The following is a 16,325-nucleotide window of genomic DNA, read 5'->3' as shown; positions in this document are numbered from 1 at the left end:
ATTGCAATGACATTTCATAGTATTTACACAATAAAACACAATAAAAACCATAGGAAAGGTAAAAGGCGAGTTGTCACTGTAGGGAACTCTTATTTTGTTCATAAATAAAAAATGTGTAAAATGTCGGGGGATTGGATAAAAACATTGTGTGTGAGGGACGGCAATGTTTTGTTATTGCATGGTTAACTGATGATATCAGAAGGGAACAAATGGTGAACAAGTAGTGTATGATTTGTTTTTAGTGGTTTATTTATTTCAATCGTGGGACGTTTGTGTAACTGAGATATGAGAAGTTACGTGTGCAGATTGGATTTGTTACCGGTTGTCAAGGAGACCACCTACGCTACGGTGGCCGACGTGGTCCAAAACAAGATGGAACGCACGGTGAACCGCAAAACGCCAGAGGACGCCGGTCTATGCAGCAAGAACAGTGGGAGAGGAAAGAAGAATGTGTTGCCGAGAAGGAATAGGTAGATATTAATATTGAATGTGAGTAATGGAACTAGAATTAAAATTTAATGTTTTCATTGACGCAGTGTTACTTACGGTAGTTTGTTTCTATGTTTGTTTTTATCACTATTTTTTATTTTAATTAGTTTACGTCTCTTAGAGCAAATGGAGTGTTAGGGGGGGTGAAGGTGGCATCGATGAATGTTGCTGGGGCAATGCCTAATTAAAAGGTTAGTTTATTGCCTTAGATGGAGAGTGCATAACATTTGTATTAACTCTTAGAGTTACTGCGAGGGGAAGGAGCCCTAACAGGGATAGTTGGTGCATTAGGGTTCGGACATGAAACCGCAGATGCATAAAGGGGGGGGGGGTAACAAATCCAATCTGCACACGTAACTTCTCATATCTCAGTTACACAAACGTCCCACGATTGAAATAAATAAACCACTAAAAACAAATCATACACTACTTGTTCACCATTTGTTCCCTTCTGATATCATCAGTTAACCATGCAATAACAAAACATTGCCGTCCCTCACACACAATGTTTTTATCCAATCCCCCGACATTTTACACATTTTTTATTTATGAACAAAATAAGAGTTCCCTACAGTGACAACTCGCCTTTTACCTTTCCTATGGTTTTTATTGTGTTTTATTGTGTAAATACTATGAAATGTCATTGCAATGGATTGCACCGCTTGAACTCTGACCTGCTTGAGTTTTTGGCGGTTTTTTTGCCCAGTCTGAACTGGCTCCAATCAGATGACCTCTTCTGTGTGTATATATACATGTCTCTTTTTTTCTGTGTTCACCATGCCTGACGAAAACGCTAATTATGATTAAGAATAACAGATCAGGAGCTTGTTGATTGTTTCCAGGCAGCAATGTGCCATTTTTTTTTTGGACTGCGTAGACTAATAAAATGTGAAATTGACAAAGTAGGTAATGAAGACATAGAGGCTAGATATTACATTTGCTGGCCATAGAGCCAATTTTATAATAGTCCTCGACTAGCAGCTTTGACATTAATCAACCTCTTCTACTCAACGTCCAAGTCTCTTGTGTGACTCAATGTCCCCTGACTTTCTTTCTACCTTTGCATTCAGTAAATTGCCGTCTCTTTTAAAATTAGAGCGGGATCTTTTAAGTGAAGGTCAGTGCAGATCCATGTAGATTAAAAAAAACTCTGCCTTGTGCCGTACCTCTATTATTCCTCCTGGAAATCTACAAATAAATTGACAACTGAGTGTTACATACTCTTGTTAATAGGGTGTTTCCCTACATATTGTGACCGTGTCGGAACGGATTGGACAGTGTGAAGGGCAGGCTGCATTGACCTGGGGAATGGTAACATCGAGTTGTCAATGTGTATGTACATTTCCAGAAGGAATAACAGAGGAACGGCACAACGCAGAGTGCTAAGACAATATGTTACAGAATTGTTAGTGCATGGTAAAGCCCTTGTTTGTTGACAGCAGAGCAGTTTTTTACTCCCTAAAAATCAATGACAGTGGGTGTAGTAAATATCATTGAGTATTTAATAATCTTTTAACCCCTTAGTCACCAGCTTATTTTAGGCCTTCATGACCAAGCTATTTTAGAAGTTTTTCCATCGTCTCATTCAAAGAGCTATAACTTTTTTATTGTTGCGTCGCCATTGCTGTATAAGGTCTTGTTTTTTGCGGGACGAGTTGTATTTTTGTAATAGCATCATTTTGGGGTATATATCATTTATTGATTAACTTTTATTAACTTTTTTGGGGGGGGATACAAAAAAAACTGCAATGTCGCCACTTTTTTTTGCGCTCTAAATTTACGCCGTATACTGTGTGGTATAAATAACACAATATCTTTGTTCAGCGGATTGTAACGATTGCAACGATACCAAATTTGTATAGATTTTGTATGTTTTACTACTTTTACACAGTAAAAACACTTTTTTTGTCAAAATTACTTGGTGTTGTGTCTCCATATTTGAAGAGCCATAACTTTTTTATTGTTCCGGCTGTATGAGGGCTTTTTTTTTGCGGGTTGACTTGTAGTTTTTATTGGTACCATTTTGGAGTACATGTGACTTTTTGATCACTTTTTATCACATTTTGTTTAAGGCAGGATTCACAGAAAACAAATTCTTGCATTGTTTTTTATTTTATATTTACGGCATTGGTTGAGCGGGTTAAATATTGTAATAACTTTAAAGTTGGGGTCGTTATGCATACGGTGATACCAAATAAGTGTAACGCTTTAAAAAAATAATAATAATAATAATAATAATAAAGCATTTTGTAAGGGGAAAAAAGTGGGTTTTTCATTTCTTTTCACTTTGGATTGTTATTTATTTATTATAAACTTTATTAAACTTTTTATTTTTTATTTTTTACTAGTCCCACTAGGGGACTTCACTATGCGATCATCCGATCGCTTTTATAATACACTGCAATAATTCTGTATTGCAGTGTATTACTGCCTGTCTGTGTAAAACGGACAGGCATCTGCTAGGCCATACCTCTGGCATGACCTAGCAGCATTAACTAGAGGCAGACCTGGGGGCCTTTATTAGGCCCCCCGGCTGCCATGGAAGACACCGGCAACCTGCGATCGTATAGCAGGGTGCCGGCGGGTTGAGAGCACCCTCCAAAAGCACTCAGATGCGGCGCTCGCTATTAAGCGCCGCATCTGAGGGGTTAAACGAGCGAGATCGATACTGATATCGATCTCACCCATTCGAGCAGGGATGCCCCCAGCCCTCCACTTCCTCTGGTTTTGCCCCACACAATAGCAAACGAGAAAAGACCAACCAGGGCTGAGACCCCTCTCTCCATGGTCCCATATTATGGTCTGCCTCTATGGTAAGTATGTCTTTGATTAGAGTGACCCTAGGTTAACGCCCTCTCAGGCATCTCTTGGTTGTCTCATGACATGTACACTTTAATAAATCTTGGTCATAAACACTTGATTTGACCATTCATACTAGTTAGGGTTCCCTTACGTGGGCCGTGTACACGAGCGCCGATCAACGAGACCGATTGTTGATCGGCGCTAGTTTGCTCCTTTGACAAGAAGCTAGTATGGGGACGGGCGCTCATTACTACGATCGCTCGTCCTCATACATTTCCATTATGTCGGCAGCGCGTATCCCTGTTTACACTGGTAGATGTGCTGCCGACAACGATAATATTTTGTGCGGCATAAACGATACGATCAGCCGATGAAGGTGCGTTTGCTCGTTCATTGCCTGATTGTTTACAGGGCAATGATCGGGATTGAGCATTCGGTGAATGCTCGTTTGCCCGATAATTGTCTTGTGTAAAAGGGCCTTTAGGGTATGTTCACACGGCTTATTTTCACCACTTTTATGGCTGTCCACGTGCCCCCATGCAAGAAGCCAAGCAGAGCCAAGGTACACATCGCTTGGATTTGCTTACAGTAGTTGGACCTTGTTGTGGTGTAGCTGTACAATGCCATGGTGGCCGACACACCACCATGGCTAAGCTGTGGCAATATAAATTGATGAGAAAAAGCTGTGACAACATCATCCTGCTCAATGATGTCATCACTCCTGATGGCACTATCTTACGTTACGAGAGTACACCTCATTGCTATCGTGTATAAACCTTGGGTAATATAATGTATATGGTACATATAGAATTACAGGGTGGGCCAGATATAGGGCACCAGTAGCTTTTGCCGGAGGTTCTTCAGTAATTTGCAACATTTACTGTGGTAATAATGGATAGAGTAGAATTCTTCCCTACTGTATTGGACTGAAGAGCAGTGACACCCAACTACAAATATAGCAGAGCTGAGTATGTCATTTGGCACAGGTTATTTGTGGTCTTACATAAGACTGCAGGCACATGTACTGCATTATCTGCTGTCACCAAGCACAGACAAATGAACCCCAAGGATTTGCATTATTATATGTATATATGTATAATTTTTTTATGGACTATGTCCTGATCTTTGAGGACGTATTTATTTGTATCACTTATTATATGTAGATTTTTAACGCGATATTTCTAGGGGTTTTATTACCTCTATTTCTTATACTTTGCTCCCTTGATAGGGAGTTTGAATTATTTTGCACCTGTTTTTTGCACTTTGCTCTATATTGAACTGGGATCGTGTATTCATTTACTCTGCTACATATACAAATTGATTATTCATCTGATTTTGGCTGTGTTCACACATCGCAATTTGTTGCAGATTTTAGTGCAGATTTTTGAGCCAAAGCCAGAAATGGTTTCCATAGGAATGGGAAATATAAAGGAAGAACTTCTACTTCTCCTTCCTCCTGGATCCACTTCTGGCTTTGGCTCAAAAATCTGCATCAAAATCTGCGCCAAAATCTGAAACCATGTGTGAATATAGCCGTAGTATACTTTTTGTACATACCCACACATTGATACACATTTTTGTCTTTTTCATTTTCTGAGGAGGCATACACCTTTGACTGAGCCTTATTTAATATTGGCATACCAATGTTTGGGGGGGTCGCCTTACCGGGGCGGACCCCATATTATGGATTAATCCTTTTTAATTGTTTTTACTGTGCGGTCGTTTTTCATTAATATAGATTGACTTGATTATCATACAAAGGTTGAGTGCCGTTTATCTGAATGTCCCCTTTTTTCTTTCCTTTAGGGTATGTTCACACGAGGGCGTCAGTAACGGCTGAAATTACAGGGATGTTTCAGCCTGAAAACATCCCCGTAATTTCAGCCGTAACGGCATGTGCAGGCGCTTGAACGCCGCGTCCATTACGGACGTAATTGGCGCTGCTATTCATTGGAGTCAATGAATAACGGCTCCAATTACGCCCAAAGAAGTGACAGGTCACTTCTTTGACGCGGGCGTCTATTTACGCGCCGTCATTTGACAGCGGCGCGTAAATTACGCCTCGTGTGAACAGACAAACGTCTGCCCATTGCTTTCAATGGGCAGATGTTTGTCAGTGCTATTGAAGCGCTATTTTCGGACGTAATTCGGGGCAAAAATGCCCGAATTACGTCGGTAATTAGTGTGTGTGCACATACCCTTACGTGATGACATGGTTCAGGCATTTTTATGGGCGCACCCTTACTTTTCACTTAGTATGACTTCTTTGATGGCACCCACCATCTTCCTATACTAAATGACCCCCTAGTTTTATGCTCAAAAGTCAAAATTCCCTTAGTCATATCACCATGTGATTTGTATTCTTCCTATGTCACCGAGCTATGCTTTTGATGTCTTCTTCTTGTAGATGGGCTGGAACCAGAGATTAATTAGATACTACAGACATTTATAGTATCTACATAGCTGTCATTTGGTCACAAAGTCACCCAGGCTTCATAGCAATGCATAGGCTCTGCCCTGTCTCCATTCTCCTGTCTCTGTGGCTCTTGTTGTTAGGTTTTACACGAAATCCATCCGATCTATTGCGGCTTGGGCAGGACAAACTGGTAAAATCATAACATAAACGTCTAACTGGGGGGATCCAACAACTGGGACTCCTGATCCCAAGAACTGACTTGGCACACTGACCTAGCTGTGTATGTGTCTCTCCTAGACTTCACTGAAGAGTAACTGCACAGGGAACAAAAGACCGGTGGTAACAACCAGGAGTATAACTTTAAGCTTTTGGGCCCTGGGTTAAAGTGGTTGTCTATGATTAGATAAAACAGGGTCAATTTTGTTTTCAGAAGCGCCACTCTTGTCTATAGGCTGTACCCGGTATTGCAGTATTAAATGGAATAGGACTGTGCTGAAATGCCAGACACGACCCATAGACCAGATTGGCACTGGTTATGGAAACAAAATCAGACCCTGTTTTCTAATTTCAGACAACCCCTTTTAATATACAGTAGTCTATGATTGCATTGCGTATAGGAGAAAATACAGGGCATCATGCCTGGACCCTGTATGGGAGCACATGAAGTCCCTATTGACTCTATATATTCCAGACCCATAAGGACTCCATGTTTTCCATACAGGGTCAGTACACGTAGCCATGCCGTATTTAATCTGTCCGTCATAAACACTGATAAGGTTTTATGAAGCCCATTACAATATAAACTGTATCAGTTAATAGTAGCCAAGAGTAGACCTATCAATACTTCCATTGGGGGTGCTGTTCAAACGTCCATAAGAAGGAGTAGTTATCATATACATTTATGGAGAAACAGTGCAACCATGTACAGATGATGACACCATTTTCCATTGGAAAAAAGGCTTGTTGATACTCCACCATTGCCTGACCCTGGATCAGATGAATAGTCCTCATTCTTGGATCAGTAGCCCAAACTCCATGTCCAATGCTACAGTCCTGGACCACCGTTCTAGAGATTTAGCCCACTGTTGTGTTGGCTCCCTCTATGCCAATTTGCTAAAGTTAGCCAACAGGACGTGGACTACCCTCACGCTGATTGGTCAGCATCAGAGGCAGGGAAGCTAGCTCAACCCCATTGGCTAACTAAAGCAAATTAGCCTATAGGGAGCCAACACAACAGTGGGCCATATCGCAAAAAAAAAAGAAGAAAAACTGCGCTGGAATCAGGGAGACAGCGCTATTCTGGTCATTTAACCAGTTCAACTTATATGACCTATTGACAGGTCCACTTTAAAAACAAATACAAGTGGTACGTGCTCCTGAAATGCTATTTCTATGCCTAAACCAAGGGTATCATGTCTATAGTGTTTGGTAAGGGGCAAATAACCTTTAATGCCCGGGGGACCAGACCACTCTCAATCCATCTCTGACTTCAACCACACCAAAAAAGTAAACGTTTTTGTGACCCTATAAATAACCCATTTCGTACAGAAAATTGGGCCCGTTGCTCAGGCGTTGCTTTGGAAATAAAATGGACAATCAAACACTGATAACTTAATCTCACTTCCATTAAACTTGCTTTTATTTCTGGACACAGTGGAATTCTCTGTCAAACATCACAGACTGTGTGTCATGGGAGAGGCAGCTCTGGTAGGATGGTGTTCACACAGCACGCACACATGTGTTCTCTACACCGCTGAAGGGTGGCACCGTCCACTCTGCACACTCCCCGCTGAGCGGAGAGATGAGATACAGGAACCAGTCAAAATGCAAAATGGCATAAAAATAAGTGATACGATAAAAAGAAGGGAAGGAGGGAAAGCAGTTGCCCTGGGAAAGGGGGGAGGGTAGTAGGGTCCGAGGGTCACCAGTTGTAGGAAGAGTCGTCATACCTAAGGAAATATGAAAGAGTGTTAGAGATCTGCTAAAATGCAAACTCAAGTCTCTTCGTAATCTAAGCAATTTCCTATTACATTGTGTCGGTTTTATCTTGACCCCGTTCTTCATCTTGAACGTTCCCATTGGTAGCTGATATTAGCATCGGGGTATGGGGAAGACCAAGCCCATTAATGTGATAGAGATGTGATGTATATTGAGTACCTACACAACTAAATCTTGGTACTTATCGATAGAGCCGTCAAATATAACCACCATTATAGGGACCTCTAACCTGAGGGCTGCCAAGGCATGCTGAGACTGGTAGGTTTGCACTAGCTGGAGAGCCACATATTGGGCACCACTGCGGAGTATTTAAGATGCCTAAAATATAAGGGTCCATTGTTCCAAAGAAGAACCAAGAGGTTGACTCTCATATACTTTTGAGACCGTAATAAGAACGTGGACATCTATACTTGCAGGTCTAAATGGAGGTGGTTATCTGTTTTGTACAACCCTGTTTCAAGATGCCTATTGAGGTGAATGGTTGGCCACGCTGTCCATTATTGATACTGGGCAGCCAGTGAAGCCCTAGGCTGGAGATGGGGGCTATATACAAGTTCCATAACGTCTGCCATGTTGGACACCACTGTTTTATCGAGTTTTTGACTTATTTACTCACCGTGATCTGCTGTTGTGGTTTCCGTTGTCTCCATAAAGAAGCTCAGACAGCAGACTGTCAGCTGGACTGTCCCTCTTTCCATATCTGCTCAGAAGATAATACGCATTAGGATTTATTGTACAATACACCTATGATGAGAAGGTCCAGAGTGGAGCAGAAGGTGGCATGAAACCAAAGTCTCTCTTTCCAATTTTATTGCATTCAAATGTCGCCTACAATACTATCTCACCATTAATTCTTACATTTTTTTTGCTATTATAATAGAAGGTACAAAGAATGTAAAGTACCAAAGTTTACACCTCTATCACATGGCATAAGAAGTAGAAGCCACAACAGTGAGACCTATTCGCTGATACCAACTGTGTAGTCGTCCACTTGTCTCTGTTCTTCTTCTCATGAATCTGTTCCCAGTTTTGGTCTCACAAACATTATCCAATGTGGACAGGCCTCTGCCTTGCCCATTATCAGTGTCACCGAAACAGCGTCCAGTTTCCAACTTAGGTCTTTCAAGATATTATGTGAACCTTCTCTCCGTTTTTTAGGGGTAAAACCCCCTGAGAAATCACTCCTTTTGGGCAATGATTTAATCTATCCCTAATGATGCCCATACTATTAAATAATATGAAGTTTAAACCTTGGTCTAAAACAAGGAGATGTATTTTTGAAATAGCTGGCGAGTCACAAGTTGAAGATCATTACTCCGGACGTACAGAAAACGTTGAATGGGTTTGCTGGTTTAGAAAATCCATTTTCAAATACATTATTAGGGAGTCCTGAAGGGCTCTCCCCTTCAGGACCATTATCCAAAATGAAGAGTAACTACAAAGAGTGCCTCTTGGTCTGGAGGACTGTGCAATTCCTTATTTCCCCTGTGGTGGCGCTACAGGAAAATTTAACATTTGCTGCTAGTTTACCCCACGGATTACAACTGAGCGTTGGAGATTACCCTATATTCATCTTATCTTGGGAGACCCGTCTAACAAAAAGAGGTTGTTCAAAGTGGAGAATCCCTTTAATAGACTATTAAATACAAATAGACATAGAAGGGATCTGTCTGTTTCAAAGGTAACACTAAACAATATCCAAAATCTCAACTATATACATGATAAGTAAGACACTTTTACTTTGGGATGAAGTCACTCACCTTTGCCTTGTCACCAGGTTGATATAATGTCTTAAAGCGGTCAGGTATTTATTCATTTCCTCCGGAGAAGCGTCTTCTCCAGGAGATTCTGGCTTTGGTGGATATCCCTCTACTATTGTCCCTAGACATATTAAGACACACACTGCAACAGCTACCATCATTGGCCAAAGCTTCAAAGAGGTTACCATCTGAAGGAACAAGGAAACAGGCTGAATTACTAGAAACCTGGTCTTATAATGTTTAACATGCTCAAATAAATTTTGAATAAGGACTAATCTTATAGTATAGACCAGAGGTCCCCAACCTGTCTGAACAAGCTTGGAGTTGTGGGATGAAGAGCCAAAGGTTGAAGATCACTAGACCCATGCTATGTCTATGCACAGTATGTCCCAAATGGCAACACCTAAAATGAAGGTTGACCTGAGTATATCTGGTTGACCAAGACATTCCAGAACTGGTTGTCATGGTCTCGTGATGATCTAATATCAACCATAGGGCGCTTATTTCTTCTAGATAATCCATGTGTCCAAACTATCAAGATGTATGAGGATTCAGAAATCAAAATAAAGTAGTAGACTCCATGGCCAACAGAAGGACTACGGAAATGAGAAGATGGAACTTTGACAGGTCTACAGTCTACATCAACCAAGCTTGTAGTCATTGACAAGTAGACCACAAAAATATCTATACAGAAGATGCCTACAAAGAGTACAGATATTTACTCCACTGCTTCCAAAGATTTGCTCAGCCAAAAATTGCTTCAGCTTGACGACCTACTCTTCATAATTATATGTTGATTTCAGAATATCATGGAACCATGGAATGGAAAACCTCCATGATAATATAACTGGAACTACGAGGAAACGTTATTTCTTAAAGGGCTATTCCAATCTTAGACATTTATGGCATATCCATCCATTTCATACATTTCTGATGCAGTGGGTTCCAACTCTAGGCCCCACACCTAACTCCAGAACAGGTCCCCTAACCCTGGTCTCGCCTGGTGAGGTGGTCACTGCCTCCGGACAGAGAATGACTAGAGAGGTGGCCGCACATGTGCCTCACTCACTCCATTATGTTATATAAGAGTTACTCCATAGAAGTGAAGAGAGAGACACACAAATACGAGGCCACTTCTTATAAAAAGGGAAACTTTACTTGTATGTCTTAATCAATATGAGATAATCCAAGTGTATAAGGGAACGAACCCTATAGTATGCAATGTATGTCCACTGATAGGGTTGTATTTTGTGTGAATATGAGTGCTGATGCGTGGAGGACCATCAAATCAATGCATTCCTATTCTGTAAACTAATTGACACAAGTCTTACTATAGGCAACACCTCCACTGTTATTCAGTTCTAGTTTTTTTTTTTTTACATAAGCTCAATTTACTGTGTGTCCATAATAAATGTATCAATATAAAAAATGCAAACTATGATCGTAAAAATGAGAAGGAAACACTGCACATTTTATAATAAAGGTTCCCAACGGAGATCATCACTATTTTACCACTCAATAACCAACAAGTCACAGTTATCATCAATTAACATCAGCAAATTTCTTCATATGGAAATATCAGTTCTAGTATATCTCTTTAACTTCTCATTATTACCAACTATTCCTATACACCATATAACCCCTCCTATATCTCCTCCTATTACTCCATATAACCCCTCCTATATCTCCTCCTATTACTCCATATAACCCCTCCTATATCTCCTCCTATTACTCCATATAACCTCCCCTATATCTCCTCCTATTACTCCATATAACCTCCCCTATATCTCCTCCTATTACTCCATATAACCTCTCCTATATCTCCTCCCATTACTCCATATAACCTCTCCCTATATCTCCTCCTATTACTCCATATAATCTCTCCTATATCTCCTCCTATTACTCCATATAACCTCTCCCTATATCTCCTCTTATTACTCCATATAACCTCTCCTATATCTCCTCCTATTACTCCATATAACATCTCCCTATATCTCCTCCTATTACTCCATATAACCTCTCCCTATATCTCCTCTTATTACTCCATATAACCTCTCCCTATATCTCCTCCTATTACTCCATATAACCTCTCCCTATATCTCCTCCTATTACTCCATATAACCTCTCCTATATCTCCTCCTATTACTCCATATAACCTCTCCCTATATCTCCTCCTATTACTCCATATAACCTCCCCTATATCTCCTCCTATTACTCCATATAACCTCTCCTATATCTCCTCCTATTACTCTGTATAACCTCTCCCTATATCTCCTCCTATTACTCCATATAACCTCTCCTATATATCCTCCTATTACTCCATATAACCTCTCCCTATATCTCCTCCTATTACTCCATATAACCTCCCGTATATCTCCTCCTATTACTCCATATAACCTCTCCCTATATCTCCTCCTATTACTCCATATAACCCCTCATATATCTCCTCCTATTACTCCATATAACCCCTCCTATATCTCCTCCTATTACTCCATATAACCTCTCCTATATCTCCTCCTATTACTCCATATAACCTCTCCTATATCTCCTCCTAAACCTCCATATAACCTCTCTCTATATCACCTCCTATTACTCCATATAACGTCTCCCTATATCTCCTCCTATTACTCCATATGACCTCTCCTATATCTCCTCCTATTACTCCACATAACCTCTCCTATATCTCCTCCTATTACTCCATATAACCTTTCCCTATATCTCCTCCTATTACTCTGTATAACCTCTCCCTATATCTCCTCCTATTACTCCATATAACCTCTCCTATATATCCTCCTATTACTCCATATAACCTCTCCCTATATATCCTCCTATTACTCCATATAACCTCCCGTATATCTCCTCCTATTACTCCATATAACCTCCCGTATATCTCCTCCTATTACTCCATATAACCTCTCCTATATCTCCTCCTATTACTCCATATAACCTCTCCCTATATCTCCTCCTATTACTCCATATAACCTCTCCCTATATCTCCTCCTATTACTCCATATAATCTCTCCCTATATCTCCTCCTATTACTCCATATAACCTCTCCCTATATCTCCTCCTATTACTCCATATAACCTCTCCCTATATCTCCTCCTATTACTCCATATAACCTCTCCCTATATCTCCTCCTATTACTACATATAACCTCTCCCTATATCTCCTCCTATTACTCCATATAACATCTCCTATATTTCCTCCTATTACTCCATATAACCTCTCCCTATATCTCCTCCTATTACTCCATATAACCTCTCCCTATATCTCCTCCTATTACTCCATATAATCTCTCCTATATCTCCTCCTATTACTCCATATAACATCTCCCTATATCTCCTCCTATTACTCCATATAACCTCTCCCTATATCTCCTCCTATTACTCCATATAACCTCTCCCTATATCTCCTCCTATTCCTCCATATAACCTCTCCCTATATCTCTTCCTAATACTCCATATAACCTATCCCTATATCTCCTCCTATTACTCCACATAACATCTCCCTATATTTCCTCCTATTACTCCATATAACCTCTCCCTATATCTACTCCTATTACTACATATAACCTCTCATATATCTCCTGCTATTACTCCATATAACCTCTCCCTATATCTACTCCTATTACTACATATAACCTCTCATATATCTCCTGCTATTACTCAATATAACCTCTCCATATATCTCCTCCTATTACTCCATATAACATCTTCCTATATTTCCTCCTATTACTCCATATAACCTCTCCCTATATCTCCTCCTATTACTCCATATAACCTCTCCCTATATTTCCTCCTATTACTCCATATAACCTCTCCCTATATCTCCTCCTATTCCTCCATATAACCTCTCCCTATATCTCTTCCTAATACTCCATATAACCTATCCCTATATCTCCTCCTATTACTCCATATAACATCTCCCTATATTTCCTCCTATTACTCCATATAACCTCTCCCTATATCTACTCCTATTACTACATATAACCTCTCATATATCTCCTGCTATTACTCCATATAACCTCTCCCTATATCTCCTCCTATTACTCCATATAACCTCCCCCTATATCTCCTCCTATTCCTCCATATAACCTCTCCCTATATCTCTTCCTATTACTATATATAACCTCTCCCTATATCTCCTCCTATTACTCCATATAATCTCTCCCTATATCTCATCCTATTACTCCATATAACCTCTCCTATATCTCCTCCTATTACTCCATATAACCTCTCCCTATATCTCCTCCTATTACTCCATATAACCTCTCCTATATCTCCTTCTATTACTCCATATATCCTCTCCTATATCTCCTCCTATTACTACATATAACCCCTCCTATATCTCCTCCTATTACTCCATATAACCTACCCTATATCTCCTCCTATTACTCCATATAACCTCTCCCTATATCTCCTTCTATTACTCCATATATCCTCTCCTATATCTCCTCCTATTACTACATATAACCCCTCCTATGTCTCCTCCTATTACTCCATATAACCTCTCCCTATATCTCATCCTATTACTCCATATCACCTCTCCCTATATCTCCTCCTATTACTCCATATAACCTCTACCTATATCCCCTCCTATTACTCCATATAACCTCTCCCTATATCTCATCCTATTACTCCATATCACCTCTACCTATATCACCCCCTATTAATCCATATAACATCCCCCTATAACTCCTGTTATAAGATTGAGGACCATGTTAAGGAAGTTGGCAAGTAGGAAAAGTAGATAGTAGTCCCATTGTATTCAGAAATATAAGGCTCTGTATTTGTAATACTAAACAATGTGATGGTAATCCATATATTTCTATTGACATATTGAGTACTGGTCTAAATTCCTCATGAACATGCCATCACTACCTGGTGAGTTATCTGAGAAGACTGAGCCATCGTCTGTAATGACTTCACACAAACTAAATGCGTTTTTCCATTAGGATGTCACCTATATCTACTTTCCTACTAAAAAGAAGTCATTTACATGGAGAACTTACACCAACAAATATGTCCTTCATTGACTCACCCTTCTACATTGCTCAATCACAAGAACATTTTATAGTATCTACAACACATATAGACCAAATTGAAAACCAACTTAAAATTCCCAAGTTGAAGGCTCTTCTACGTAAGATGGTCACCACCAAAAGATCTCCTAATGATATAAATACGATATCTAAGATATTCATTAAAAAAAAAAAAACACCTTCTTCTCAATAAATTCTTATAGTACAATCTGAATGTCAATGGCATAAGTTACAACTCTTTGAAGATAAATAGTAGGACCTAACATAACACTGCTCCTCAACCTAAAGAAAAAGAGTAGGACATCTACTCAAGAAGTCATGAATACCATTGACTGGACTCCAAACCATATATGAAATAGTTCTACTCACTGTGTGATGGAAGGGACTGTGTGCAGGCAGGTAAAGATGCTTCTCGCTCTCCTTGCTCGCAGCCTTGGACAATCTGCTTTGTCTTGTGATCCCTCTGTGGGGTTTATATCTCTTGTGATAGTAGGAGAATATGTCAGCTCCTCCTCCCACTCAAACTTTACAGATCCATCCCCTATGACCAAACACTCACTCATCTCTGATTGATCAATGAGATGACTATTATGGTATCTTGTATTAATTGAGGAGGGGTACGGAGGGTGGTATAGGGGTGGAGGCATGCGTGGGTGAGGAGAAGACTGTCTATTAACCTTCAAGTTTGGGGAGTAATCTGCCTTTACAGCTCAATTATTTTATCATTGGAGATAGGAGATAATTAGCTAATGTAGAGGCTTCACGATAGAGAGAAATGCGGAGACATTTGCCTTTGTTTGTACATGGACAAATTAGTAACTCTATGTCTGTACTGCTTCATTACTTCTAAAACACTGCCTATCACTTACTATCAGCAGCATCTCCATCCACACTCATTGTATGAAGCCCTTATGTTCCATTATATTCATCATGTCTTTGATCTTTTCTTCCATTTGTAGTTTTCTCAATTCTCTAAAGTTTAACAAATTAAAAATCATAATAGAAAGTACAATATCCATACGTATAAGTGACCCTACCACTATGTGTATGATATCATGTTACATACACTACATGGGGAAAAAGTAAAATCCTCCTATTACTCCATATAACTTCTCCCTATATCTCCTCCTATTCCACCATATAACCTCTCCCTATATCTCCTCCTATTACTCCATATAACCTCCCCCTACATCTCCTCCTATTACTCCATATAACCTCTCCCTATATCTCCTCCTATTACTCCATATAACCTCTCCCTATATCTCCTCCTATTACTCCATATAACCTCTCCCTATATCTCCTCCTATTACTCCATATAACCTCTCCTATATCTCCTCCTATTACTCCATATAACCTCTCCTATAGCTCCTCCTATTACTCCATATAACCTCCCCCTACATCTCCTCCTATTACTCCATATAACGTCTCCTATATCTCCTCCTATTACTCCATATAACCTCTCCTATATCTCCTCCTATTACTCCATATAACCTCCCCCTACATCTCCTCCTATTACTCCATATAACGTCTCCTATATCTCCTCCTATTACTCCATACAACATCTCCATATATCTCCTCCTATTACTCAATATAACCTCTCCATATATCTCCTCCTATTACTCCATATATCCTCCCCTATATCTCCTTCTATTACTCCATATAACCTCTCCCTATATCTCCTCCTATTACACCATATAACCTCTCCTATATCTCCTCCTATTACTCCATATAACATCTCCTATATCTCCTCCTATTACTCCATATAACCTCTCCTATATCTCCTCCTATTACTCCATATAACCTCTCCCTATATCTC

The 16,325-nt window shown here is 39.9% G+C and overlaps 1 protein-coding gene across 2 annotated transcripts; it reads right to left on the bottom strand.

The window, feature by feature from the left end:
• Positions 1 to 7,328: 7,328 nt before the first annotated feature.
• Positions 7,329 to 15,473, bottom strand: PYY (peptide YY). 2 transcript variants are annotated; one of them, XM_075845305.1, is made up of 4 exons: positions 15,379 to 15,473; positions 9,466 to 9,653; positions 8,322 to 8,405; positions 7,329 to 7,656 (listed from the first exon to the last, which is right to left on the bottom strand). In XM_075845305.1, the coding sequence occupies exons 1-4, from the start codon at positions 15,394 to 15,396 to the stop codon at positions 7,629 to 7,631; spliced, it is 318 nt and encodes a 105-aa protein (XP_075701420.1). In that variant the 5' UTR covers positions 15,397 to 15,473; the 3' UTR covers positions 7,329 to 7,628. The 2 variants fall into 2 exon arrangements, with proteins under 2 accessions (XP_075701420.1, XP_075701421.1); XM_075845306.1 differs by lacking the exon at positions 15,379 to 15,473 and adding an exon at positions 14,879 to 14,985.
• Positions 15,474 to 16,325: the final 852 nt, after the last annotated feature.

This window comes from Rhinoderma darwinii, chromosome 13 (assembly GCF_050947455.1).
Source record: "Rhinoderma darwinii isolate aRhiDar2 chromosome 13, aRhiDar2.hap1, whole genome shotgun sequence".
In the NCBI taxonomy this organism is placed as follows: domain Eukaryota; kingdom Metazoa; phylum Chordata; class Amphibia; order Anura; family Rhinodermatidae; genus Rhinoderma; species Rhinoderma darwinii.
The sequence above is the reverse complement of the archived record's forward strand: the minus strand, read 5'-3'. Positions and strand labels throughout refer to the sequence as shown.

Coding starts and splice junctions, on each gene's coding strand:
- PYY (XM_075845305.1), bottom strand. Junction 8,406..9,465: donor AACCTGGTGACAAGGCAAAG/GTGAGTGACTTC, acceptor TCTTCTGAGCAG/ATATGGAAAGAGGGACAGTC. Junction 7,657..8,321: donor AACCACAACAGCAGATCACG/GTGAGTAAATAA, acceptor ATATTTCCTTAG/GTATGACGACTCTTCCTACA.